Source organism: Hermetia illucens, chromosome 5 (genome assembly GCF_905115235.1).
Source record: "Hermetia illucens chromosome 5, iHerIll2.2.curated.20191125, whole genome shotgun sequence".
NCBI lineage: Eukaryota > Metazoa > Arthropoda > Insecta > Diptera > Stratiomyidae > Hermetia > Hermetia illucens.
Window position 1 is genome coordinate 47,928,766 of NC_051853.1, and position 27,463 is coordinate 47,956,228.

Here is a 27,463-nt window from a genome sequence, read left to right on the forward strand (position 1 = left end):
AGAGAGGGGATAATTCTCACGATATTACTCCATGGGTAACCCCGTTATCGATCTAGTTCACCATTATTTGAATAATTTCGCAAATATGGTTACCAACAATGCTTTCAAAAATGTTCATGATTTGGGAGAGCAACCAAATAGGCTTTCAGTGATGTGTTCGCTTTCCGATCATCGAGGATGTGTCTTCCAGATTAGAGAATTATAAATGGTCGAGCAATCTCAAAATGTATCCTCAAAAATGTGGTGTCGTTGGGTTCATATGAAAAATGTGATATTTTGTATTTTCTTGTTAGATAGTGACATGTATAATGATTTTTGAGACTGTATTCTATCGAATTAGAAAATAAAAAAAAATGATGGCAGTGAAAAGTCCCCTTAACTCTTTCAGGCATGGTGGTTAAAATTTTGAAGCAACTTGTTGGTACTTATGCCTGCAAGATGGTTCAAAATTGCTCCTAGAAATGAAAAGAAATAGAAATATTGAAATAGGCTAAGAGTTTCTAAAAAGTAGACTAGATACCAGTTTAGTATAATTCTTTAATTCTTACGTGTAACCCAATAAAGCGGAAATAAAAACCCAAATACAAAGAAAAAATAATTTATTTTAATGAAACCTGAACATCAGAAATAAACTATTCATCGTTTTCCACTTGTAGTTTCGCAAGTCTTTGCAATGACTTCACAGCAGCGGTATGAATGTTAGGGTCAATTTTATCTGTAAAAACAAATATAGCAGCTATAACAGTGATCAGAAGCGATATCCCATAGAACATACAAATTTTATGGCTCCCCTTGATGGGAAAACGAATTGGAAGTTCCTGTGGGTCAGTACAAATAAAAACGAAAGGACTTTCCGACTCCCCTTCAGGATAAACTTTCCTATATTCTTCTTGTGGCAGACAATCCTGCACGGAAACGCAACCCAGAAGGCAACCTGATGGATATTGTGTCGGGAATTTGATGTTATCATCTATGGGAAGAGATGAAGATCCTATTTATTACCCCAACATTCGGCAAAAATAAATATGTATTAAAGTGCGTTACTTATTCTTACCTTTGTAGATAACACGATAGAAATTCTCCATACGTTTAACCTCTTCCATGTCCACCGGCTTTGCTGTTGCTGCTATCCATAAGCGTCCACGATGCGCAGTGTACCATGATCGGCCTTCATGTCTTTGAAGATAAGGTAAATTAAAATTCGAAATTCTATGTAGCCACATAATTACTTTTTAATTCCTGCAACTAAAAGCGAAGCCCACGGCTGATGCATAGAAAGACAGTGTCTTTGATCCTGGATCTCCAAAAGTTCTTTATCTTGAACACGATTGTATACACCATCGTACTTTTGTCCATTTTCCTTGTCGTTATTAGATTGTGGGTAAACTGGAATGAAAACTGGCAGGGGACCATCATAGGCTGGGTGAATATCATCAGAAATTTCGTTTGGTCCACTGTTTGATTTAATGTTTGCATATGTTCCTTCCGAACATGACTTTGCAATTTCTTGGAATATCTTATCTTCATAGTCAACTGTAACCTGAGGCTCTTCTACAATTTGGCGACCTCCAAAGTCCAAGGTTACTTTTCGATTTAGCCGACTTGCGTGTTTTTTCTCTCGCATCTCTTCTTCGAGACGTTCTAGCTTCTTCCTTTCTGCATCGGATAACCAAACTGAGTTTGACTGCAATAAGATACATATAATAATAATAAGAAAATATAAAGATGCCGAAGCCGGTCCCAAGCCCGGTTGTGAAAGGAGGAGGGATGGATAGCTTCAGTCTGAATGGCTGTACGCCACCGCAGCGTCTCAGGGGGTAGGTGAGGAAAGTGCAGGAACTTTGCAGTCTTGCAGATTACTCACTAAGGAAGCTATCTACACACCTGGCAGCTAGGGATAAAATGCACCACCAAAAAATGAGAAGAAGGAAAAATTTAAGGTCCGGTACGGATAACCGGCGGGAGTCGTCTGACTTGGTGACTGGGTCGGGCTCTCGTAATGGACAGCACGGCGTCGAAACCGCTAGTCGTGGGGCGGTTCGACGTCTAGGCGCCACGACGACCAGGAGCACAGCTCCGCCTGCTGCAGCTGTTTCGCCACAATCTATGGCGACCACTTCAGCAGGTTCGCGTAGGAAGCGGATGAAATGGACTGAAGAAATGAACCTCTTCATCATCCGCTCCTACTACGAAATAACGGCGGGGGCGGGTACAACATCTTACCGCCCCTTGTTGCACCAGAGATTCGTCGAGCGTTTCCCGCAATTCGCGCACGTGACTGTGCAGCGAGTCGCAGACCAGTACCGCTTCATCACTCGCAGTGACACAATCCCGGCCACCATCAGGGAACGTGTTCGACTTGAAGTCATCGGGGAAACTGGTGACCGAGAGTCGATGGGGGCAGAGGCGGCGGCATCAACAACACCACGCCGCACTGCAGGCAACAGGTTCAGTACTCGCCGAAGCACTCTTCTCCACCGTCCAGCTGAGGTTTCCGCTGAAGTTCGGGACGAATTCCAAAGAGCGTGTATAGAATTCTCGGATATGGATCCTTTGCATAGACCAGGTATTCCCAGGCTCTATGCATCTCCAGCAACTCCGGGAATTCTATCTCAAATCAATGATGAGATTGCGTCTCGACTGTGTGCTGATATGTCGCTGCTGCAACTACAATCACTTGTGTATTGTGGTGCAGTTGCGGCTATCAGATTGCACGGTCAGAAGATTCGCTTTCGCGTTATTGGTTTGAGTGACAAAAGAGATTCACCATGGAAAATTCGTCTGGAACGTCGGCGGGACTCACTAAGGCAGGACATTGCTAGACTGATTCAGATCAGCACTGGCAATGCCAGCCGACGGGTGAGAAATAAAGTGCAGAGGGTTTACCGGAACTATGCCATCCCCTTTGAGACACCCGTAGTTGAAATTCTGGACACACTAAAACAGAAACTTTCTGTCATATGCAGTCGGTTACGACGGTATGGCGAAAGTTATTCCAGACGTGTCCAGAATGCAACATACGCGAGGAACCAGCGGAGCTTTTTCAGATCTCTCAACGAATCCCAACAGAGCGCCCAGACAATATAGTTCTCGGTGACGGAAGCGAAAGAGTATTGGGGTGGACTTTGGGGGTTACCTGCTCAGCATGCTGAGCATGCTGAGTGGATCACCGCCGAAGGCACCCGCCGTGCCAATACACCTGGCATGAATTTCGCGGATGTTACCGAAGAGGAAGTTCGACGAGCCATAAACATCTCGAAGAACTGGAGGGGCCCAGGTCTGGATCGGGTGCAGAATTTCTGGTATAAGAAATTTACCAGCGTACACAGTCGGTTGGCACGCAGTATAAATGAGGTCATGAGTCGGCCGGAGGAATTTCCACCTTTCCTCACTGCGGGGATTACCTACCTTATCCCTAAGAAGGACACGGTGCAGGACCCCGCAGACACAAGACCGATCACTTGCTTACCAACCCTCTACAAATTCATAACGTCCATTATTAGTGGAAGGATCAATGCGCACCTCGAGACCAACAACATTCTGTCCGAGGAGCAGAAGGGCTGCCGAGTTGGGTCAAGGGGTTGCAAAGAGCAACTCATTATCGACTCGGTAGTTGTAGGACAAGCAACTAGAGGCCAAAGAAACCTCTTCAGTTGCTATATCGATTATGCCAAGGCTTTTGATAGCGTTCCGCATACCTGGCTAATCGAAATCCTACATCTGTATCGCATTGATCCGAAACTAATAAAGTTTTTGGTGACAGTCATGGAAGGGTGGCATACCACCTTGTCAGTCCGTACATCTGAGGGTGCTAATACCTCAGAGCCCATCCGTATTCGGAGGGGCATCTTCCAGGGGGATTCATTGAGTCCTCTTTGGTTTTGTATGGCACTGAACCCCCTTTCATGGCTACTGAATGATGCTAGAGGGCATGGTTTTGCAATAAAATATGGCCTACATGCTAAGTGCGAACTGACACACTTGATGTACCTAGATGACATCAAGCTGTATGCTGGTACTGACAACCATCTTAGAAGTCTGTTGCGAATAATAGACATGTTCAGCCGTGATATTCGGATGGAGTTTGGATTAGACAAATGTCGAATCCAAGCCATTCGCAAAGGTCATCACGAGCCGCATGCCGGACATAGCATTGGTGACCTCCACATCGAAGCTATGACCGAGACAGACTTCTACAAGTACCTAGGAATTCTGCAAGGAACCCATGCTCGAGTTGGTGATCTGAAGGAAGCTCTGCTGTCCGAATTCCTGCGACGTGTGAAGCTGGTGCTGAAATCGCATCTCTCGGGGAAGAATAAAATAAGCGCGTTGAATGTATTCGCTATCCCTTCACTGGCTTATGCATTCGGAATATTGCCGTGGACGAAGACCGACCTGGAAAGCGTCCAGCGGCGGATACGGACAACTATGTCCAAATTCCGAATGCATCACCCAAAGTCTGCCGTGGAGCGGATGAACCTGCCTCGTGACATCGGAGGTAGGGGCGTGGTTGACGTGGCGGCACAACATCATCGCCAAGTCGACTCGCTGCGCGCTTATTTTTACAGTAAAGAGCAGGCGAGCCCCTTGCATGCGGCTGTCTGTAAGGCAGACTGTGGACTGACTCCACTTAACTTGAAGGATCGATCTTTCAATCCTCTGAGTGGGGTGAAGTCGGACCAAGAGCGGATCGAGGAATGGAAGTCGAAGGCAATGCACGGTAAACACGTGAATTGTCTTTGGCAGCCATTTGTCGATTTGCATCTGTCGAACAGATGGCTGTGTGCTGGGGAGCTCTTTGCTGAGACGGAGGGGTTCATGTGTGCCATTCAGGATGGCGTGGTCGCCACCCGAGCTTATAAAAAGCTCATCATGAAAGAACGGGTGGAGAACGACCAGTGCAGAATGTGTGGTTCGGCGTTAGAGACGTTGGACCATCTCATTTCTGGCTGTACTGTTATGGCACCGGTGCAATACATCACCAGGCATAATGCTGTATGTAAGGTTATCCATCAAAACCTTGCATATAAGCATGGGCTGATCACGGGGACATATCCGGTTTACCGATATGAGCCGCAAGCAGTACTTGATAGTTCTGCTTACAGCATGTATTGGGACCGGCAAGTTCTGACTGATCGCCATACCGCACACAACAAGCCTGACGTACTGCTAGTTGACAAGACGGGTCGCTCCGCGTATATTATTGATGTTGCTATTCCCCATAATAGCAACATTGAACGGAAATACGTGGAGAAGAAGGTGAACTATGAGCCATTGGCTCGGGAAATCAAAGAAATTTGGCGTCTCGAGCGGGTGGTTGTAGTTCCCATAATATTGTCAGCTACAGGTATTGTACCTAAATCCCTCACGGCTTCCCTTGATGTCTTGGGACTTTCGCACAGTCTGGTTCAAACCATGCAGAAGTACACCATTCTGCATACGTGCTCGATGTTGCGGGGAGTACTCGACGGATTCTCCCACTGACCTACCACCGGCCACCACCACCAGTGCCCCTTTTAGTTTTTAAGTAGGCAGGATCGTCCGAGCCTAAATGCTTGGCACTTAGTGCTAGTATTAGGTAAAATCCGGCATCTGCCGAGATTGTGATAACTCGGAAATAATAAATGAACATATAAAATATAAATCGATTCAACGTCTGTCTGCCTGTCTGCCACACCCGATTTACTCAGAAACCACTGAATCGATTGTTACAAAATTTGGTGAGAACATGTGTCCCTTTACATGCAGCGAGTGCCGCCATTTTGTGTTGAATTTTAAGGGGGCTCCCCATACATGCGAAAGGACGGTGTACATTTTCTCTCCACAGAACATGGTCATGTGGGCTATCGAATGAAAGGGCACCATTAGTACTTTTCGAAACTGATCCTTTTTCTGATATTGGGTGAAACATAGGGGAGATAGGGCAGAAAATGTGTGCCCGAAAAAGTGAAACAGGTCTCGTTCTAAGAACCTAACCAATCGAAAAATCTGAAAAAAATGAAAGTGATGCAACTAAATCATATGTAGACCTCAAAATACATCCAATTCCGATAACTGTCCAAATAAACTTAATAATAGCATATTACCATGTTTTAGAAATTTAGCGGAAAGCCCCCTTGAATCCATCCCAGGAGTACAACATTTGACGATAAACGATAATATAGGACATAGTCCCGAAAAGTCTGAAAGCAATCCGACTATTATTAGCAAAGTTATAGAAGGTCAAATTTTCCCATTTCAGGTAAATTTATGGCATCCAAGGCGTGTATGACGTCATCATCATATAAAGTGAACTTATATGAACGGCGGGGTCGATGGGAACGTTTTAGTATTCCTTTTATGTCTTTTTTTAAGGTTTTGTTTGCATTTTCCTTGGACCAATGACACCGGCACCCGCTCCCTCTGCTGTGAGGGATCCGTCAGTGTACCAAGTAATCAGTTGCTGGTTTAAGCCGTATGTCGCAGCCACGCTCTCCCAGTTTGCCTTGTTACTCCAACGTGTTTCAAACTTCTTATCGAAATGAAACCTCGTTGTCATGTTATCCCTTGGTATCAGTAATTCGGGATACCGCCTAGAAAGAATATCAATCTTCCTTCGATTTAGGCAGCTCCCCGCCTCACTCATATTACCGGCCATCCTGAATATTGATCTCCTTGTCTGCATCTGTATGTGCAGATAGAGAAGGGTTAATCCCAGAAGGACCTCCAGGGATGCCGTTGGGCATGTCCTCATTGCCCCACTGATACACACGCAAGCCAGCCTTTGGAGCTTATGAGCTGACATTTAACTAAAGCAGTCATTTGTCTGTCTGATGTCTGAGGAAGATTCAAACATTTGCCTAACACAAGCACAGATGTTTTTTTGAAACAATTATTTTTTCAGATATTCGTCTGAAGAAGATACGTCAGACAGATAGTCTGAATCATACAGCCGGGAGACGTTTACCTACACCAGATATAAGTTAATAATACTGTTTTGAGTATGTACATATGTCTTTCAAATATACCAGGGACATTCTGTCGTGTCGTTCAAGGTGGGCGTTAGCCAATCTGTCATGTCCTATCGTTCCCAGGGAGTGCAAACCTTAATACGAATGTAATTTCGCTTAAGACGTTTGGCAATGAGGACCCCTTCCGTCCTTTCCTTCGCAGGTGTTAATGCAGCGCTGTCTAATTAGACTTTAACAGCATTGATTGCTTCGCATGAGTATAACTCAGCATCTTCCTGATACTTTGTGACTACAACCAATGCTATATCATTGGGGCAACTCACCATCGTTGCCTCTTCGGAATCAGAATATTAAATACATACATTGCACATGATGTTCTCCAGTATTGAACCCAATACGGGACTCTAAGACTCTCGCGGGGAAAACATACTCCTGGAGTCGGTCATCGGTGTCATACCAAACCTTCCCTCCGCTAAATAGCTATCGACAATAGCAGCGAGATAGGTGAAAACCATAATTGAATTGAATTGAATGTATTTCTGACGTCCAGGGTTACTCTCACGCAGTGCTTGCGAGTATTACTTTTTTCTTGAATCGCACTCTCGACCATGCCGGTAACCAATTTGACGACATTAATGGTTGATTTAGCTTTACAGAACTCATAGTGGCAATATGCACTGGCTCTCATCAACCGACTCAACAGATCACCCGCTCTAATACTTTACCCATAGTGTCTAGAATATACATAGGAAGAAGGGTTACCTGGAGGTTCACCAGCCTTAGGCAGCAATACCAGCTTCTATCCTCGGATAACTCAATGAACATGTCTGGCCTATATTTCACTACCTATCTCATATTGGGAGAGTGGGTTCAACTGCATGGGGAGCCGGCCTTTTCTCATGCGCAACCTACCACTTCCACCTTCCGATCACATCACGTATGGGTGACAGGTCTGCGCCGCCCAAGCTTTTCGTTCGAAATAATAACAAGTATGTTGTAAACAGGTAGGTATTCGCGAGGGCTTGGAGTTTTCTAGTGACAGTGGTGGTCACTTTGTATGTGCTACTAACATATAGTGACACAGAAAGAACGCTAGTACAGAACAATCTCTACTTGCAGTGTTGTGATAAGTGCATTTCCAGCGAAAGTGGATCTAGCACTGTTAATGCGTCGAGCGACATCCAGTTCTGTCGGCAGAAAGCAAGTTTCTATACATATATACACAGTAGAATCCCGTTGATTCATATGATCAAGGGGCTGATGATTTCATAAAAAATATGGGGATTCCCAATTATCAGTAATGGCAAAATAAAGAAAATTAAATTTGTACGAATAATCGATATACGAATTATCGGGATTCTACTGTATATAAGTTGATTAATGCCTTCGCTGCTCTTCCCATTAAAGGAGTTAGAGAGATTGCGATGATCCGTCACACTGAGACCCTTGGTTTGGTTGGTATTTATCTTCGATTTAACTCTACTTGCCTCTCTTTCCAAATCTAGAGCCAGTTGTCAAGGTTCATGGCCCCATGAGAGCAAACAGATGTTATCAGCGCAGTCGAGGTATTTGAGGAAAAGTGTCTTAGTCCATTGAACTTCTGCACATCTTCCGAACAAGGGAGCATGAACAGCCTCACCGATGGCAATAAGAATTAATATCGGTGTCAAGAGAAATTCCTCTGAGATTTTAATAGTATTTTTGGAATGCCCCTCCTGGGTAGAGCACGGCAAATACATTCCGTGTTCCCGCTCTCGAAAGTTTTCTAGAAATCAATGCAGAGCAGATGAAGTGAAAATCTAAACTCTGCGCACTGTTTCCAAATGATCCGTAAGCTGTTGATGTGGTCACTACACGAGGATAGAAAGCGGAAACCAGCCTTAATTAAGCTTTCGAGATGTTCTTTGATGCGTTCTAGGATCATTTTACCTATTACCTTCGCGCTGCCGAGTAGCACGCAGATACCCCTCCAATTCTCACAGCCAAACGGAATCTTTGGAATCTTAACGATCAACCCCTTTTTCCACTCTCTGGGGAAAGTCTTGGATACCCAGGATTGGAAGTAGCAGATCTGGTGGTGTAGCGATAAATAACTCTGTGGAGTTTGTCAAATCCAGCGGTTCTACTTCATTTGGGTGCATTGATGGCAGAAATGGTTTCTCTTCTGTTTGGAGAAATAGTTCATATTCGCATGTTACGATGACTAAACATTTTACCCATAAAATGCGGAATTTAACCGGATGTGATACGGTTAAGAACCGTGATGAAGTGTTCTTTCCTCTTCAACTGCTCGTCATCGTGGATGAGGAGTCGACCGTCAACGTCCTTCACAGGAACATCGAAAGATTTTTGCAACAATTGTGTTTTGCGATATCTTCCGCTTTCCTGACCAGCGCAAAAGTAAATTTCCTCTTGCAACGTGCACAATACGCTGAACTCCCCAGGATTCGCTCGAAATCGGACCTCAAACACGTCACGGCAGGCACCATTTGCAGCGGTGAGTAGAACCTTCGATCCCTTCGTTTCATCGATCCGCTTTTATGATTCCACAGCCAATCATAACTTGTGCAGCCTCTTCATGGCCAACTACCTGCCTAGCAACTGAGAAAAGAGTATTTTTGATGGCGGATCAATTCTCAGCTGGGTTACTCAGTGTATTTGCCATCCGATCCGCAAGATAGCTCCCCCACTGTCGAACAACGGCTGGATCATACAAACGGCCGCTGTTGAACTTGTAGGATCGTAGCCCTCCAGCCTTGTGAGAAGTGGCGGGCGCAAATCAGATGGTGTTCCCTTTCGCGGCCGGTGTCAGTGCCATCTTTGTTACGCAAATCCTAAATCTATTGACAAAGTGGTCAATCTGGTTGTCCGTATGATATCGTTCAGTTGAAACTCAACTGATCTTATGGCAAGCTCTGTATTCGAATAATGTGCCACCAATGACGAGGCGGTGGGATCTGCAGAAATCCACAAACCCCCTGCATTATCGTTACGATTGCTAAGACCATGCTTGGCCATCACATGAGTTGTCAAAGCCAACCTTGACATTCAGATCACCCATCACGATCACAATGTTACCTATAGGAAGCTTCTCCCGAGCTGCATGTAATTGCTCATAGAAAGCATCCTTCCCCATTTTATTGGAAGCTTTCGTTGGTGCTTAGCACTCTACAATTGTAATGCACCTTAATCTGGACCGGAATCATACTGTCAACATCCTGTTGGAAGACAGCGCGCCTTGCGGTAGTCAGTAACAATTTGACACTTGGCTGTCCAGAATACAAAAGCATATTGCTTCAAGAGGCAGAGAAGTATTCTCCAGAGTTCCACCATATTATTTCACTTAGGCATGGAATGTCCAGTTTATATCGTTGGAGATTGAGTTGGTGAAAGCGAGCACTCCTGAGGGACTTCGCTACCGTTGTTCAGTAGCGTGCATACATTCCAGAAATCAAGCATAGTCCGCTTTCGGTAGCTAAAGGTCCTTGTCGTGAGGTAAACCACTATCCGAGGCATTGTTGACGTTTCAGTAGCGACAAAATTTCAAAATTTGCTGGTTGCTAGCCAGAAATTTCAATCCCCTTTAGTCGCCTCTTATGACAAGCAGAAAAGACTTTGAGTGAATTCTTAACCCCCAACTCACAGGGCTCATACATTCAGTAATAATAGAGATATTAAGCTAATGAGTACCATCTATAAGACATTTTCCGCTATCTTGCCGGGCCTGATAATCCCATACGCCCAGAATATCATCGGCTCATACCACACTTCACTCAAGGCAAATCAGCGACAGATCAAATTTTCTCTCTGCAGCAAGCGATGGAGAACTGGAATATGGACATCAGTTGCCCCATGTTGTCATCGAATTTAAGGTCGTCTATGATAACATAGCTAGGATAAAACTGTACACGGCTATGAGAGAATCATTATCCAGACCAAATTGATAAGACTGACTAGGCTGACCCTGAGCAATGTGCAAGGCCAAATAAAAGTAGCAGAATCACCCTTGTGACCATTCAACATCAGCAACGATCTAAGACAAGGAAATGCTCTTTCGTGTACCCCCAAATATACAAATTGCTTTCTTCCAAATCGACCAGACGACGCGAGATCTTGGGCTGCACATTAATGCAGGCAAAACGAAGAACATGGTGGCAACATCAGCACTAAAAAACAAAGAAGCAACAGCAACAAATGGCACTGGTCAAGCGAGAAAAATAAAGATAGGACTACAACTTTGATACCGTTAAAAATCTCTCCTATGTAGGGTCGAAAATCACAACCGATAACAGCTATGACGATAAAATCCGCGCATGGTTGTTGGTAGCCAACCGAGCCTATTTCAGCTTACAAAATCTGCTCCGTTCAAAACGTCTCACCATTCAATCAAAGTTCTTACTGCTCAAGACAATAATATTGCCGTCATGTATTCCTCGGAGCAAGAAACATGGTGAACTCCTAACTACGTGCGAGAGAAGAATCCTCCGAAGAATTTTTGGCCCCCTACATGAGGATGGACGATTCCGTAGCCTACATAACGACGAAATCTATGAGCGATACCACGACCGTCAGGTTGTAGATAAAATCCGGCTCAATAGGTTGCGGTGAGTAAGTTGTTTAATCCGTATGGGCGAGGATGGTCCAGCCTGGGAAGTCTATAAGGACATCTATGGTAGAAAAAGAAGACATGGCAGACCCTGCTTCAATGGAGCGATGGCGTAGGCCAAGGCGCCAGAGAGCTTTTAGGAATATCAAATCGAGGGGCCTCGGCAAAAAACTGGGATGTCTGGAGCTCCTTATTAAAGCAGCCGAGACTAAGTACCCGCTGTTGCGCCGCTGATGATGATGAATTAATGATAGTTAATTATGGTGGGAACCCAATAGGCAGCGCCTCAGAAACATTTGAAGCAGGAGGAGCGTAGAGGGAGAATGTGATCGGTCATGGATCTTCTTCTTCGATCGCGGCATTTTCATGGCTAGTGCAGAGACGTGTAAACGCGTGTCGATGGAATATCAGTGCAATATTTACCGGCGGGGCTTCAGAGTCAATTTCGCCGACATTTTAGATTTTTGGAATAGTTCTTCCTTTTACGTTGACTCCGACCAACTGTGTTGGTTTTTGGTCGATATTTAGTCCAATTGTATTGACTTGTTCTTCCATTTCTTCAGCCTTTGTCCCGTTCACAAGCGGGGTCGGCTCGTTGTGATCGGTTTCGCCATTTGGCTCTATCGAATGCCTGATCTAGGTGCAAACTTGCCACCGTTGTTTCGGCCGGCCTTTTGGTCGTTTACCATCGACTTCGATGTTCAGACCAATCTTGGCAAGTGGATTTTCGTTAGCACGAATTGCGTGACCATACGATCGAAGACGCCTATCTTACAAGTTTTCCACGATCGATGCAACCCCATAACGAATAAATATGTCACAAAGAACTTCTCTACGATATAGACAATAACTTATCGATGGTGAGTGTCCTCATTTCGGACATGATCATACCGAGCCTGTAAACGATACCGTTTGTTGTCTTTGATACCTTATTATTTTCAATGAAAACGCCATCTCAACTCTAATTAAACAATCAAAGAAAGATTATTTTTAGAAGTATAAAATTGGCGGTTCGCAGTTGGGTTAGTAAGTAGACTTCGATCAACAAAATTTAACCCACTTCGAGGAGACGTTTGGCTCAGTCGCCAGTGAGAGCATTATCGGCACAGGCATTAGCCTCGCTTTACGCAAAAGTATTCAAATGGTGCTTGCCCCGGTCAGATGTACCAATGAGCAGTAGAATAAGCCTATTGTGGCTCGGAAACAGATTATCACTCTTTTAACCTAAGCAGTTTACGGAGGTTTATCTCAGATTATAAAAAATCATCGTAGAAATCGTAAAGCGACTTAAAAATGTTCCATCCAAAATTGAAGAAAGTATTTCTTCAATGTTCTGCAACTGTACTTGTGTTTTTACTTCACACGCTGCAAACCCAGTCTCCTCTAGACCTGATAAGCAACCAGAAAGTAGCTACTAACCTGAAAGTAGTCCGACTCATCATCAATAACCGTTGTTCGTTTTTCGCTGCTCCTATCATATTCAAGCAATCTATTTCGCTGCGCCAGCGCTTCCTCCCAACCTTTAGGACGATTTTGCTCCATGAGACTCTTCTTCAGGTTTTCACCCTTTTTCGTGGACGATCGTATCATTTTCTTCTCTTCTTCGGTACACACGAGGTTTCCGCAGAACAAACAAGGCCCGCTTCCTTCCTGTTCACAAATTATACGTCCACATCGCAGGCAGTTGTTAATCAATTGATGCTTCCGAGCTTGACACTCGCATCGATGTCGACCCTTGAGGAGTACTGTGTCGTTCAGATTCCCGTCTTTGGTGTAGAGACTCACAAATTTCTTCTTTTTCTTGCCGTCGTCCTTCGGCGGAGGTTCATTCTGCGGAAAGTATAAAGTTGTGAAATACCACCAAATTCCAGTGCCACTTTGTGATAAGACCCACCCTCTCAGGCTTCCTTGCATTCGAATTCAAGTTAGTTTTTTTGATGGTTTCCCTGCGTCCTGTGCCCCTGCTCCCATTCTGACCAATATTTTTACCTAAACAAGAGAGTATTCATACAAATGCACGCAATCAACAGATTACCTACCAAATAATCTCTGCTTGAAGTCATTGATGAAAACTCGATGTTCCTGCAATTCGTAGTTTAGTAATGTTTGGAAATATTCATCAACTTCTTCGGATGATTTCATTCCCAGAATGAAAGAAATCATCTCGTCCGGAATCTCGAAATCTAGGCAGAGTGATAAACGCTCCTTGAGCCACTTGTCCATTGCGGAATTACAGAAACTTTCCAAATTGCAACGAAGAAAACCCACTTGTCAACGATGGTCCCGGTAACGTAGAACTGGAAATGACAATCAGCTGTTATAAAACATTCATTGACCAGGGGCGTAGAGATTTACACATGGGCATGGGGTAATGCTGAAAATTTCAACCAAACAGTTTGCGCTGCAGGGAAAGGTGAAAAATGGATTTTGAAAGTGCTTATGACCACGGTAATGAATGGAAGAAGAAATCTCATAATATTACTAAAAGGACGCATTGTGGTCTTCGAAGTACTTTGGTTTAGGGGTTAGGTTTTTTCATTTTATTAAATAATCCAATTGGATCAGGGCCTTGAAGTATGTTTGAACACTCATTCAAGATCGTAACGGTATACTGTAGGAAGCAAGCATTGCATTCCCCGGTGATTATCTTGATTTGACTGAGTTATTCATTCAAAGCTGAGTTCACTGGTATCCGACATGCAGTCACGATGCAAATCCCACTGACACCAATGAAATTTAAACCGCTGCTTTCCATACGACAGCCTAGTGTTCTAGCCACTGAGGCATTCGCATAACCTTTATTAAGGGGGTAATTCCGTGTGTCGGATTCGCGGAATTGAATTTTTTTTGGCATCAATTGTATCTAGATATAGTGTAGAATATATGGGTAAAGTGATTTTTTGATATTCGTAGTCGTTCGGAAATTACAGTGTTTAACACGTGAGAAGTCACATGCCAGATTTATGTCAATCGCGTAATAAAACTCGTATTTATTGGTCCGAATGCCAACTTTTCTAAGTGCCCCCGTAGGCTGGAATCTATCCAGCGCAAAGAAAGAGCAAAAATTATCCCGCACTCTCGATCTGCTTCGTTCTTCCCCCATCTTGACAGACCCTTGCCTGTTCGTGTCCCGCAGCCTAACACTCTGCCTCATGCCAACTGGACCACAAATCGCGCATCCACTCTAATGTTGGAAAGTGAACTCTGCCTTCGAAACTACAATCGGAAATCACGCTCCAGTTAAAGAACCTGGTCACTATAAATACGGGTGCCTTTCCCCCTCAACTCTCCTCTTAGTCCGCGATAGAAACTAACTACTGCAGCGCAGGAAACGTGTATTTCACCGGTCACGGAACAGATGCAACGCTGAATACCGTCTCCTCTACGAGGTCATCAAAGACCTGTCCAGCAAAATCAATGGAGCTATTCGGTCCGAACTAAATGCATCTTACAAGAAACTCCTCAAATCCCTCAAACCCGGCCCACAAGTTTTCTCAGTATTTAATCGATTGGCCGGAAGAAAAAGATATACTAACTTCAACCAAACCCCGATAAAAATAGGTAACCTCCAGTGTCACTCCCCTGAGGAAAAAATATCCGCCTGCGTAGACTATTTCAGTCACTTATTCAGAGCCAAATCACCAGCGAACCCCATCTGGAGCTCGGTGGTCGCCAATGCTGTCAGCGATAAAAGGTTGAGCTTGGAAGGGTCTTACCTTTGCCCCTTTTCTCCCAGATGCCCGGCTGATACAGTCAGAACAGCCCCGTTCGCCTCCTTCTTTACCTCCCTAGAAGAAGTCAAACTTGCAATCTCCCGACGCAAGAATAAAAAATGTTCGGGCCCCGATGGCATCCCTAATTTTGTTCTGCGGAAGTGTGCGCTTACCATCAGTGAACGTCTCGCCATCCTCTTCAACAACTGCCTGAACAACGGCCACTTTCTGGTATCTTGGAAGTCAGCCCTCTTCATACCTATCCCTAAGAAGAGGTGCTCGGGCGATCTCAAAGATATGAGGCTCATCTCCCTTCTTTCCAATATTGGAAAAATCTTCGAACGTATCCCACTAAGTCACCTCAATAGACACTACTCCGCCATCATTCCACTTAATCAATTCGGCTTCGAAAACCTCAGATCCATCGAGCCGGCAATCCTGTACCTGCAAGACCATATCTTCAATCAACTGGAAAACAGGCATTGCATCATTGCCTGCGCCTTAGACCTTGAAAACTTATCCCCCACGACAACGGCAACTCAGGCAGTCCTTCTCCCGGCCTCTTCCCCAAACGACAATGGTCTTCCCGCGTCAGGAGGGATCCTCTTCGCTGATGACACCATCCTATATGCGAGTGGTCTCAGGCCTTCAATAGCCTCCCTCTCTCAACATCCTAACCAACAAGGTCATCGCTTATTTCAACCGGTGGACACTTACCGTTAATTCCCTTAAGTCTGAGGTTATTTGCTTTAGAAACCCCAGTGGGAAGTGTCACTGGCGCACAGTACCAGAAAGCAAAAACCTGCATTTACGTATTGTTAACCACACACTCAAGCCGAAATCAAACATTAAATACCTGGGAATCTCCCTCAACAACAAACTCAAATCCAACCCTCACGTCAGATCTGCTATTGCCAATGCCTCTAAGGCCTCTGCTGCCTTAAAAAACCTCCTCTCATCCCGGGCCCTGTTTCCTGCCACCAAAACCCTTTTATACAAAACTCTTATTCGTCCAATCCTGACCTACGGTTTCCCAGCATGGGCTACCATGTTCTGGCAGTCAATCCCCGCGCAGGTGTAGATCACCTTTTATTATTTTTCTTTACTTAGTCCAGATTAAGACAATAGACATTAATTAGCCTGTACAATAGCAATAGCATTAACTTCTTCCCTAAATGAAGGTCCCTCCTTCTACCAATTAGACTCCACAATACATGCCCCGCAATCCCACAGTCCTCTTCATCCCTCCCGCCTTGGATCACTGTCCTCGCACAGGTCCAAATCGAATAAAAGGTAGACCTTTCTCAGAATGCTACCACCATTGAGAAAGGACTGCGCTTTACTCCAATTCCGTCGATCAATCCTGTCCACCGGTGGAGTACTATTTTGTGTTATGTTTGTTTAGTTGTAAGTTATAAATTATTCTTAGGTTTAAGCACATGTTATGTCAAATGAGCACTGACATGCACCACCTTTTCACTTTATCACATGTAACCGGCTAGCCCGGATATTTCCGTAGGTTAGCGTTACATACTTAATTAGTCACGCTTGAGCTTTTAAGTTATTATTCTTTTTGTACCGCACATGTATTTTTTTTCTTTGCTCAATAAATAAATCTGAAATCTGAAGCGATACGGCGATCTCCCCGGCAGTTTCGTTTTAGAGCAGGGAGATCGACAATTGATGCTGTCCTGCAAGTCGTGGCCGCCGTTCGACGAGCAGAGGCATATAGCAGCCGAACTCGACGGGTGGTGCTCCTCATAATACTTGACGTCAGAAACGTCTTTAATTTCGTCAGATGGAAAGACATTCCAGGCACACTAGACAATACGTTCAACGTGTCGAACTATCTCTTACGGATATTGAGGGACTATCTGAGGAACCGCTTCCTGCTCTATGAAACACTAGAGGGTCAAAGGTGGATGGAGGTCACGTCGGGAGTAGCACAGGGATCCATCCTAGGGCCGGATCGCTGGAACGCTACTTATGACTCTTGACTCAAAGATGAGCTTTTCTGAGCAAATCAAAGCAGCAGCGAACAAGGCTGCGGCTGGAGTTTCGGCGTTAAGTAGGCTAATGGCAAACATTGGGGGTCCTACGTCTAGCAGGCGACGTCTTCTGATGAGTTCAACGCAGTCTGTCCTGCTCTACGGCGCAGAGGTATGGGCTGGCGCCCTTAACGAGGAGGTATATCGTAAACGCCTCGCGCAGGTACAGAGACGGGGAGCTTTGCGAGTGGCGTTTGCGTACCGCACTGTCTCTGAACCGGCCGTGATGGTGATCGCGGGAGTGATCCCCGTTGCTCTTCTTGCTAAGGAGCGTCAGGCCATATACAAGCGCAATGGAGATGAGCCAAGGGAGGTAGTTGCTCGCGAAGAACGGCAACGCACTCTAGACGAGTGGCAGCTCTCGTGGCATAATTAAACTAGAGGCAGATGGACTGCGCGGCTCATCGGCAACTTAGGTGCGTGGCTGAATCGGAAGCATAGTGAGACTGACTATTTCCTTACCTGATTTTTAAGTGAACATGGAAGTTTTCAGTCTTACCTGCACAAGATTGGAAAGGCGCGTTCTCCGGATTGTGTGTTTTGCAATGGAGTGGTGGACGACGCCCAACACACTTTTTTTTCTTGTGGAAGGTGGGACGGGGTTCGTCAGCAGCTCTATTACATACAGGGGATCTCTCTCCAGACAACATTGTCGAAGAGATGTTAAGGACTGCTGACATGTGAAACCGTGTTGCCCATTACGTTCGGGCCCTTCTCGTTGCTAAGAAGATAGAACTCGACCGGTGGAGGAGCCGGATGGCAGGGGGTTCCTTGAACTGACAGTTCCCTTCCTCCTCTCCCCTTCCGTTGGTGAAAGGAATTCCTTGATTTGAAGGCTCCGCAAGGCGGGAGAGTTCGGGGACTAGCCCGAAGTAATGTGACAAACGGTTCCAGGCTAGCTCTCTGACGATGGGGAGGTGTTTAGTTGGTAGTCCGACGGCGTACCGAATCGGGAGTCCAAGACTGTGTGTGTAAATACATTCACCTACCCTACCCCAAAAAACAAAAAAAAATTGGCCGGCTTATCCCTTTTAAGGACTCTGCACAGTCTTGAAGACTTTATTTTGCCTTCCAGTTCCTCACAGAACGTTGTAAAACAGTTTCGTTTTTTTCGGTTCAACCAAGGAACCGTTTTACCGCTTTGGCCTCGGGAAATAGGACGAGCCTCTTCATAGCACTCAATAGGTGTGCAAGTCAGAAAGTTCAATTCATCTTCTAGCGTCAAAGGTATCCGTAGTCGCCTAGGGGGCTGCACTTTATTGCCAAGAAGTTCATTGAACTTTGCCCAATCCGTCTTCCTGAGATTCCATCGTTGTATCACAGACTGTTCGCAATAGGGAGAGCAGTGCTCCCCACCTTACTTAGCTTACCTCAAGAGTATCCAGCCCGGATGGCTGAAGTTAGAATAAGCGAACATTCTAAGCAAGCAACCGTTGACCATAGCAATAGGTCGTGACCGAAAGATCAGTTCGAGTCCGAGGCATGGTAGCGGCTTCCGAAGTATATAAGAAATTCGTGAACTGCAGGTTGCTAGTCCTTGAATCTGTATCCTTTTTAGTCCCCTTCTACGATAGGCAGGGAATGTTTTCAGTGCATTCCGAAACTACAACTCAAACGGAGTAGTAAGGTTGTAACGAGATCATAAGTTTCATATATGCAGATTTTTGAATCATGAACCTATTGAGAAGACCCACAACAACCGATGTTGGTTGCCATTGTTCCTTGTACAATTCTCGTGGATGTTGGGCCACATTTGATCGTTTATAACCATGCTATGTAACCACTCTAGTGGAAAATAGTCTACATACATTGTAATCGGAATCTGTTGTGGTCTGCATTAGCTCAATTAAAACATAGATTGAATTGAACGCTTGCGTTCCGTGGAAGAAAGGCAAATTTGTTTATTACAATGTTTCCAAGTAAATTGAATCATGAAATTAACTCAATATACATATTCAATTCGTAATGCACGTGGAGCTGGCTGCAGTCAGTAACAATAAAATGTTAATTAAAATCAAAAATATGCCTTGGAACGCTTTTTGTATTGATTCTTATCTGAAGATAAATGAATTAAACCAGCACCTGCTACTTTGGAAGTACCACTAGGCTGATGAGGTGAAACCCAAAATGATATACTATTTGAAATTTTCATTTTGGTGGAAAATGATGGTTTGAAAAAAGCTGGAGACACTCTTCAAAGAAACCACTGTCGTCGAATTGAACTTAGCGAGTACCGGCCACAGTACTCCTACTCGCTCGACGCTAGGGTAGCGATGGTAGCGCAGATAAGTCTACAACACTCGATATGCTCCTCAGTTAACTGACAATGTCTTAGTCCCAAAACGTCGTACTAATAAGGAGCTCTGGATCGGAGAAGGGCGAACCATCAAAGCATTCCAGAGCAAATATTACAATTTATTCTACAGCACAAGGGACACTGATCAGGACAGGCCTAGAGCATGTATCCTTGACAGAAAGAGCTTGCAATCTTATCTAAATCCGGACTTGGTTTACAGTGTACATCTCCTCGGCTTACATGGCTCATGACCGATCAGCTCCACCAGAAGGATTACGAAATTTGATCGTTATTATCGCAGCAAAAAAGGCCAACTTGTTGGTAGATTGTGACGCCAAGGCATACGCTTTGAGTCCGCTCGCAAGTCAGCGAAAGAGGTGAGTCCCTCTTTGACTTTATTATCTCTTGCAACAGGGGCAGTACACCAGTCTTCCATTTTCTCAGCTCAGGGAACTGTGACGGTTGGAGAAGATTCTTTATATCACTCTAGTAACCGACAATGGGACTTTCAGGGTGGGGAACTGGAAAGTGTCTGACCAGAAATCCTTTTTAGATCACAGTTCGATACTTTCCGGTTAAACATCGCTGTAGAGGTTTCCTACCTTCTCAGAGATTCCTGGTAGATCGACTGGAGAAAGTTTGATCAAGTTATCAAGAACTTTCCAGTGCGCAAATTGGTAATACTGGCACGACAGACGAACTGGCGCTGGAAAAGGCATCTGAAACCGTCTTCTAAGTCCCAAAGAGAAAGCTCGTCAGGGTGGTCTTTAACATAAGTTACAAGCACAAAGCAGCCATACAAGGACTGCCTAAATAGGTAGAAGTCCTCCATCAGGACTGAGGAGGAAAAGGAGGAGAAAGTGGTCCTCGCTGATCTATTTTCAGAACATTGACAGCACCAGCCAGTTTGCTAGTCTCAGTAAGATTTTAGCAGAGGAACGTAGTAGTCCTTCCTTTCTTAAGAAAATGGAAAACTCCTGGACGGAATCAGCCCCAGCCTTATGAAATTATCAAATCAAAAATCACTAAGAATGAAATCAGCTTGGCTATAAAAAGCTTCTCTGGATATAAATCTTTGGGCCTAGATGGCATAAAGTCAATCATGCCCCAAAAGCAAGAAAGGGTTACACCAGGGCTTGTATAGATTTACCGAAGTTTCATTTCGATAGCCAGCAGACGAGGCCATGAATGTGACAAGGATTTTCGTTAAATCAGCCTTACCTCGTTCGTGTTGAAGACTCTAGAGAATTCCTGGCGACCTGCTTAAGGTTGATCAAGGAGAGGATGCTCTTTTTCAAGCCTCGGCATAACTACTTCAAAGACAAATCCACAGACACCGCTCTTGCCGAGGCAATTGGCATGGTTTGGCGTTCTCTACAAGTAATATGTGCTAGCTGCCTTCTTGGATGTAATAGCTACAACTTTCTCTGCTTGCTCACCAGCCTACGTCGAGTGTTTTTTCGCCATACCGATTGGCATGGAATTTGCTTTAAATGTCGTAACGAATATCTGCGCATCAAACATCTTTGAATTACACGAATCTCCTGCTTTCCTTTGCACTAAAAAGTATACCTTCGTGATCACTATGTGTATAATTTTCACTAATTTGCCAGGTAATTTCGCTCATCATCGTACTGCTTACAAAGGTACTGTCTATTCCCGGAGACGCCGACAACTCTTTGCCGACGTCGATGTGGTGATCTGAGCTTAGCTCTGCCAAGGTAGTAGTCCGGTGTATTAGGAGCCAGCCCTTTTTGGGACCCTGGTCGGGTAGTGTGCATTGAACCCGTATTAATAGACTGCGTTGCTCCAAGCGAGCTCTAATCCGCCTGTGAGTTTCACGATCAGCTAAGCATAGGTCAGGTCTCAAAAAACTGGGTTAGGGGCTTTGTCCTCGAAGGTACACGCATTCCTAACTGTTGAGGCTCGCTCCCTTGCACGGGTTGCACAGGTGAAACTTTTGTGGAACAGAAAAATTATGAAACTGAGGAGATAGGAATGGAGGAGGAGTTGGCTGCGATTGTGAGCCATATAAAACTGCGCAGCGCATATCAAAGGAGACAGCAAGGTCTGAAATACCCAACAATACATCGGGATGCTTACAACCAAATAAAGAAGACTCGCAAAATGATGCGACATCCGGCGCGGGGACAGCAACCACAGTATCATGCAGTGCTGCTGTTAAGAAAAAAGGCACAGAGGAAACCGCTGAAACTAAGCAGATGGCTTCGAATGTAAACCTAGTAGGAGTGCAGTCGAATGTCTTCTCGAAAGTCAAAGAGGCTGATGTTATCAAAAATGCTCTCGGGAGATTAGTCGAAGCTCTTGGGGCAATTGGAGCCATGCTGAAGAGCACTCCTGGGGATGGTGGCGCTGCAGCTGTCACCATCATAGATTCAGTTAAGAACCTGATAACGGCAGCCTGCGGAGTTTCCATGCCCAGGGGACATTGAGACCTTGCAAACTTTTTATGTATATATTGGAAGATGACAGAAGTTTCCGAGCTTGGGAAGGAGTATCGTCTGCCGAGCGATTAACGGGAGGAAAGCTTGTTGCTGTCAGCACATAGTCGACGAGGTGGAGGGTGGGTGGAGACCCGATTTCAAATTGATAACCCGAAAAATTGGCGTTCTGTGGAACCCTTGCCCACTTAAGGTTCTGAAATCAGCCTGGAAAATTCTAAATCAGACTTGCAAAATCTCTATATTTTGTCGAATGTCCTGTCCGCCATCGAAATAACCACCAGTAGCATTCTTGTTTGACGATAATCATAATAATCGTTGGTGCGATAATCTAATTGGATTAAGGCCTCGACTTGTTTAGAGCATTCAAGACCGTAACGACAGACTACAGAGACTCCAGGAGAAAATGTGATCAGCATTGTCTTCGTCTGTGATGATAACCCTGATTTGACTTATAACTCCCTTATACACCTCGATGCTCATTCTGCCGAATCAAAGAGGGAAATCTGATTTCCACCACCAAACATGGTAGAGATAATCCGCCTAATTCATCGGCTTAAAAGCCATAAATCGCCCGGAGCCGATGAAATTTCAGCCAAATTGGTTAAATATGGAGGCGTCCAACTACTCAGAGCGGTTCATCAACTGATCCTAAAGGTGTGGGACAGTGAATCAATGCCTGATGACGGGCAGCGGGGAGATATCATCATGCAGCAATTATAGAGTGCCGCCTATAAGGTATTTTCAGCTATCTTGGCGGATAGCCCCATACGCCCAGAACCACAGTTAGATACTAGACAGCTACCTCACTCCCCCTTGCCCCTCAAGGGAGGAAATCAGTGCGAGTACACACGATTTCAAATTGTTTTGCCCTTGAGCATGAGCGAGATGTACCGAAAACCCGATCAGCTGTGTTTGACATACCGCCCGGACTTGCCAATGTATTGGTGAGATCCGCAAGTTTTTGCTTATGTATAAGTGAATACGTGAAAAAACTTTTTGATATGTGGGTGAGCACGCCGTAGTACCAGAATAGCAAAAGCTCACCGATCTCTCTCTTACCAATACGATTTGACGAAGATTATGCCTTTTCCTTGTTTAGCGTCTCTGATGTGTACAGATAAGCTTCTGCAAGCATATTTGCAAGTGGGGTCATTTTTGTAAGGGTACTGCCTATAGTAGATCTACTGTGCCCAGAACATCATTGACCCATACCAAAGAGTCTTCACTGCAAATAAATCAGCAACAGATCAGATTTTCTCTTTTCGGCTAGCGATGGAAAAACTATTGGAATATGACCATCAGGTGCACCATTTTTTCATCGATTTTAAGGCCGCCTATGATAGCATAGCCAGGATAAAACTTTACACGGTCATGAGAGAATTCAGTATACCCACGAAATTGATAAGATTATGACCAATGTGCGAGGTCAGATATAATAAAAACAGGAGGATCAATCAATCAACATCAATAACGGTCTAAGACAAGGGGATGCCCTATCGGGCGTCTTCTTTAACCTGGCCCTGAAGAAAGTGATTCGCGATGCAGATGTCAATCGCAGAGGCACCATCCTTTTCAAGTCCACCATACAACTACTGACCTACACTGACGATATTGACATTATGGGAAGAACAACCCGAAATGGACAGTCTACCTTCATGCAAATCGAGCAGGCGGCGCGAGATCTTGGGCTGCACATTAATGAATGCAAGACGATGGTGACAACGTCAGCACCAAAAAGCAAGCAGCTAACAACATCAAATCGCACTGGTCAAACAAAAGCAATAAAAATAGGAGACCGCTGAAACCTTCTCTATCTAGGATTGAAAATCATAACCGATAATAGCTATAAAGATGAAATCTGCACACGGTTGTTGGCTTCCAATAGAGTCTATTTCAGCTTACAAAAACTATTCCGCTCGAAACATCTCACCATAAGGTGAAAGCATTTACTGTACAAGACTATGATCTAGCCAGTCCTCATGTATTCCTCGGAGACTTGGGTTCTTAGCAGGAAAAATTGCGAACTCCTGGCCGCGTTCGAGAGAAGAATCCTCCGAAGAATTTTTGCTCCACCTACATGAGGATAGACGATTCCCGAGTCTACATAATGACGAAATATATGAGCGATACCACGACCATTTGTTTGTGGATAAGATCCAGCTCAATAGGTTGGGGTGGACGGGTCACCTTATCCGTATAGAAGAGGATGATCATAGCCAGAAAGTTTATAAGAGAAATATCTATGGTGGAAAAAGGAGACGAGGCAGACCCTGACTGAGATGGAGCGATGATATAGGTCAGACAGCGTTTAGGGATATCGAATTCTCCTCAGCGCAAAACCGGGGTGTCTGGAGTTCCTTACTAAGGCCGACCGGACGGGATACTGGTTATAGCATCGTTGATGATGATGTTGATGGGTCAGGTACCCATTTATAGCTGAGTCGACTGGTAACCAACATCCACTCATGATACAAATCTATTTACCATCAGTGAGATTTGAATCGCCTCCTTCCCCTGAGCTATGCGGACGATCCTTCAACTTAAGTGAAGTCAACACACTATCTAACTTACAAACAGCCGCAAGCAAGAGACTCGCCTGCTTGTTGTAAAAACAAGCGTGTCGAGTCGACTTGGTGGTGATATTTTACCGCAACGTCAATAACGCCCCTGCCTCCGACGTCACGAGGCAAATTCATCGGCTCCACCGCAGAATTTGGATGACGCATTCTGAATTTGGACATAGTAGTCCATATCCGCCGTTGGAAGTTTTATTGATAGCGTATACATTCAGTGCGCTTATTTTATACTTCCCTGAGAAATGCGATTTCAACACCAGCTTTACAGGTCGCAGGAATTCGGTTAGTAGGAGATGCCCCAACTCGAGCATGGGTTCCTTACAGAATTCCTAGGTAATAATCTCGGGCGAGCGCAATGCTGACCACATTGCCTCCTGCGGTGTACTACTATAGTGTACCGTTACGGTTTTAACACACTTCAAGTCCTAAGTCAATATAAAGGGGCGCTGGTGGTAGGTCAATGGGAGAATCCGTCGAGTACTCCCCGCAACATCAAGCACGTATGCAAAATGGTGTACTTCTGCGTGGTTTGAACCAGGCTGTGCGAAAGTCCCAGGACATCAAGAGAAGCCTTGAGGAATTTAGGTACAATACCTAAAGCTGACAATATTATAGGAACTACAACCACCCGCTCGAGACGCCAAATTTTTTGATTTCCCTCATAGTTCACCTTCTCCACATATTTCCGTTCAATGTTGCTATTATGGGGGATAGCAACATCAATAATATACGCGGAGCGGCCTGTCTTGTCAACTAACAGTACGTCAGGCTTGTTGTGTGGAGTATGGCGACCAGTCAGAACTTGCCGGTCCCAATACATGCTGTAAGCAGAACTATCAAGTACTGCTTGCGGCTCATATCGGTAAACCGGACATGTTCCCGGGATTAACCCATGCTTGTATGCAAGGTTTTGATGGATAACCTTACATACAGTATTATGCCTGGTAAAGTATTGCACCGGTGCCATAACAGTACAGCTAGAAATGAGATGGTCCAACGTCTCTAGCGCCGATCCACACATTCTGCACTGGTCGTTCTCCACCCGTTCTTTCATGATGAGCTTTTTATAAGCTCGGGTGGCAACCACGCCATCCCGAATGACACCCATGAATCCCTCCGTCTCAGCAAAGAGCTCCCCAGCGCACAGCCATTTGTCCGGCAATTCACGTGTTTACCGTGCATTGCCTTCGACTTGCATTCATCGATCCACTCTTGGCCCAACTTCAGCCCAGCCAGAGGATTGAAAGATTGATCCTTAAAGTTCAGTGGGGTGAGCCCACAGTCTGCCTTATAGACAGCCGCATGCAAGGGACTCGCCCTGCTCTTTGCGGTAAAAATAAGCGCGCAGCGAGTCGACATGGCGGTGATGTTGTGCCGACACGTCAACCATGCCCGTACCTCCGATGTCACGAAGTAGGTTCATCCGCTCCACGGCAGACGATAGATGCGATTCCAGTACTGGCTTTACCCGTCGCAGGAATTCGGACAGCAGAGCATCCTTCAGATCAACAATCGAGCATGTGTTCCTTACAGAATTCCTAGGTATTTGAAAAAGTCTGTCTCGGTCATAGCTTGGATGTGGAGGTCACCAATGCTTTGCCCGGTATGTGCCTCGTGATGACCTTTACGAATGGCTTGGATTCGACACTTCTCTAATCCCAATTCCATCCGAATATCACGAGTAAACATGTCTACTATTCGCAACAGACTTTTAAGGTGGTCGTCAGTACAAGGATACAGCTTGATGTCACCCAAATATTATACATCAAGGGTGTCAGCTGACAATTAGCACGTTGTGGCCATATTTGATTGCGAAACCATGCCCTCTAGCATCATTCAATAACCATGAAAAAAGGTTCAGTGCCATGCCAAACCAAAGGGGACTCAACGAATTCCCCTGGAAGATGCCTCTCCGTATACGGATGGGCTCTGAGGTATTAGCACCCTCAGATGTACGCACTGATAAGGTGGTATGCCACCCTTCCATGGCTGCTGCCAAGAGCTTTATTAGTTTGGGATCAATGCGATACAGATGTAGAACATTAGCTAAGTATGCGGTACGCTGTAGAAAGCCTTGGCATAATCGATATAGCAACTAAAGAGGTTTCTTTGGCCTCTAGTTGCTTGTCCTACAACTACCGAGTCGATAATGGGTTGCTCTTTGTAACCCCTTGACTCAACTCGGCAGCCTTTCTGCTCCTCTGACAGAATGTTGTTGGTCTCGAGGTGCCCATTGACCTTTCCACTAATAATGGACGTTATGAATTTGTAGAGGGTTAGTAAGCAAGTAATCGGTCTCGTGTCCGCGGGGCCCTGCACCGTGTCCTTCGTAAGGATAAGGTAGGTAATGGGATTCGTTGAGAGATCTAAAAAAACTCCGCCGGTTCCTCGGGTATGTTGCATTCTGAAAACGTCTGGAATAACTTTCGCCATACCGTCGTAACCGACTGCATATAACAGAAAATTTCTGCTTTAGTGTGTCCAAAATTTCAACTACGGGCGTCTCACTGGGGATGACATAGTTCCGGTAAACCCTCTCCACTTTATTCTTCACTCGTCTGCTAGTATTGCCAGTGCTGATCTGAATCAGTCTAGTAATGTCCTGCCTTAGTGAGTTCCGCCGACGTTCCAGACGGATTTTCCATGGTGGATCTCTTTGGTCACTCAAGCCAAAAACATGAAAGCGAATTTTCTGACCGTGCAATCTGATAGGCGCAACTACACCATAATATGCAATCTCATCATTGATTTGAGATAGGAGTTGCTGGAGATGCATAGAGCCTGGGAATACCTGGTCTATGCAAAGGAT

The 27,463-nt window shown here is 45.0% G+C and overlaps 1 protein-coding gene across 1 annotated transcript; it reads right to left on the reverse strand.

Moving 5' to 3' along the window:
* Positions 1-582: 582 nt before the first annotated feature.
* On the reverse strand, positions 583-13,837 carry LOC119658327 (activating signal cointegrator 1). Its single transcript, XM_038065666.1, has 7 exons — positions 13,596-13,837; positions 13,451-13,545; positions 12,976-13,386; positions 1,230-1,684; positions 1,055-1,176; positions 776-970; positions 583-715 (listed from the first exon to the last, which is right to left on the reverse strand). The coding sequence occupies exons 1-7, from the start codon at positions 13,777-13,779 to the stop codon at positions 633-635; spliced, it is 1,545 nt and encodes a 514-aa protein (XP_037921594.1). The 5' UTR covers positions 13,780-13,837; the 3' UTR covers positions 583-632.
* Positions 13,838-27,463: the final 13,626 nt, after the last annotated feature.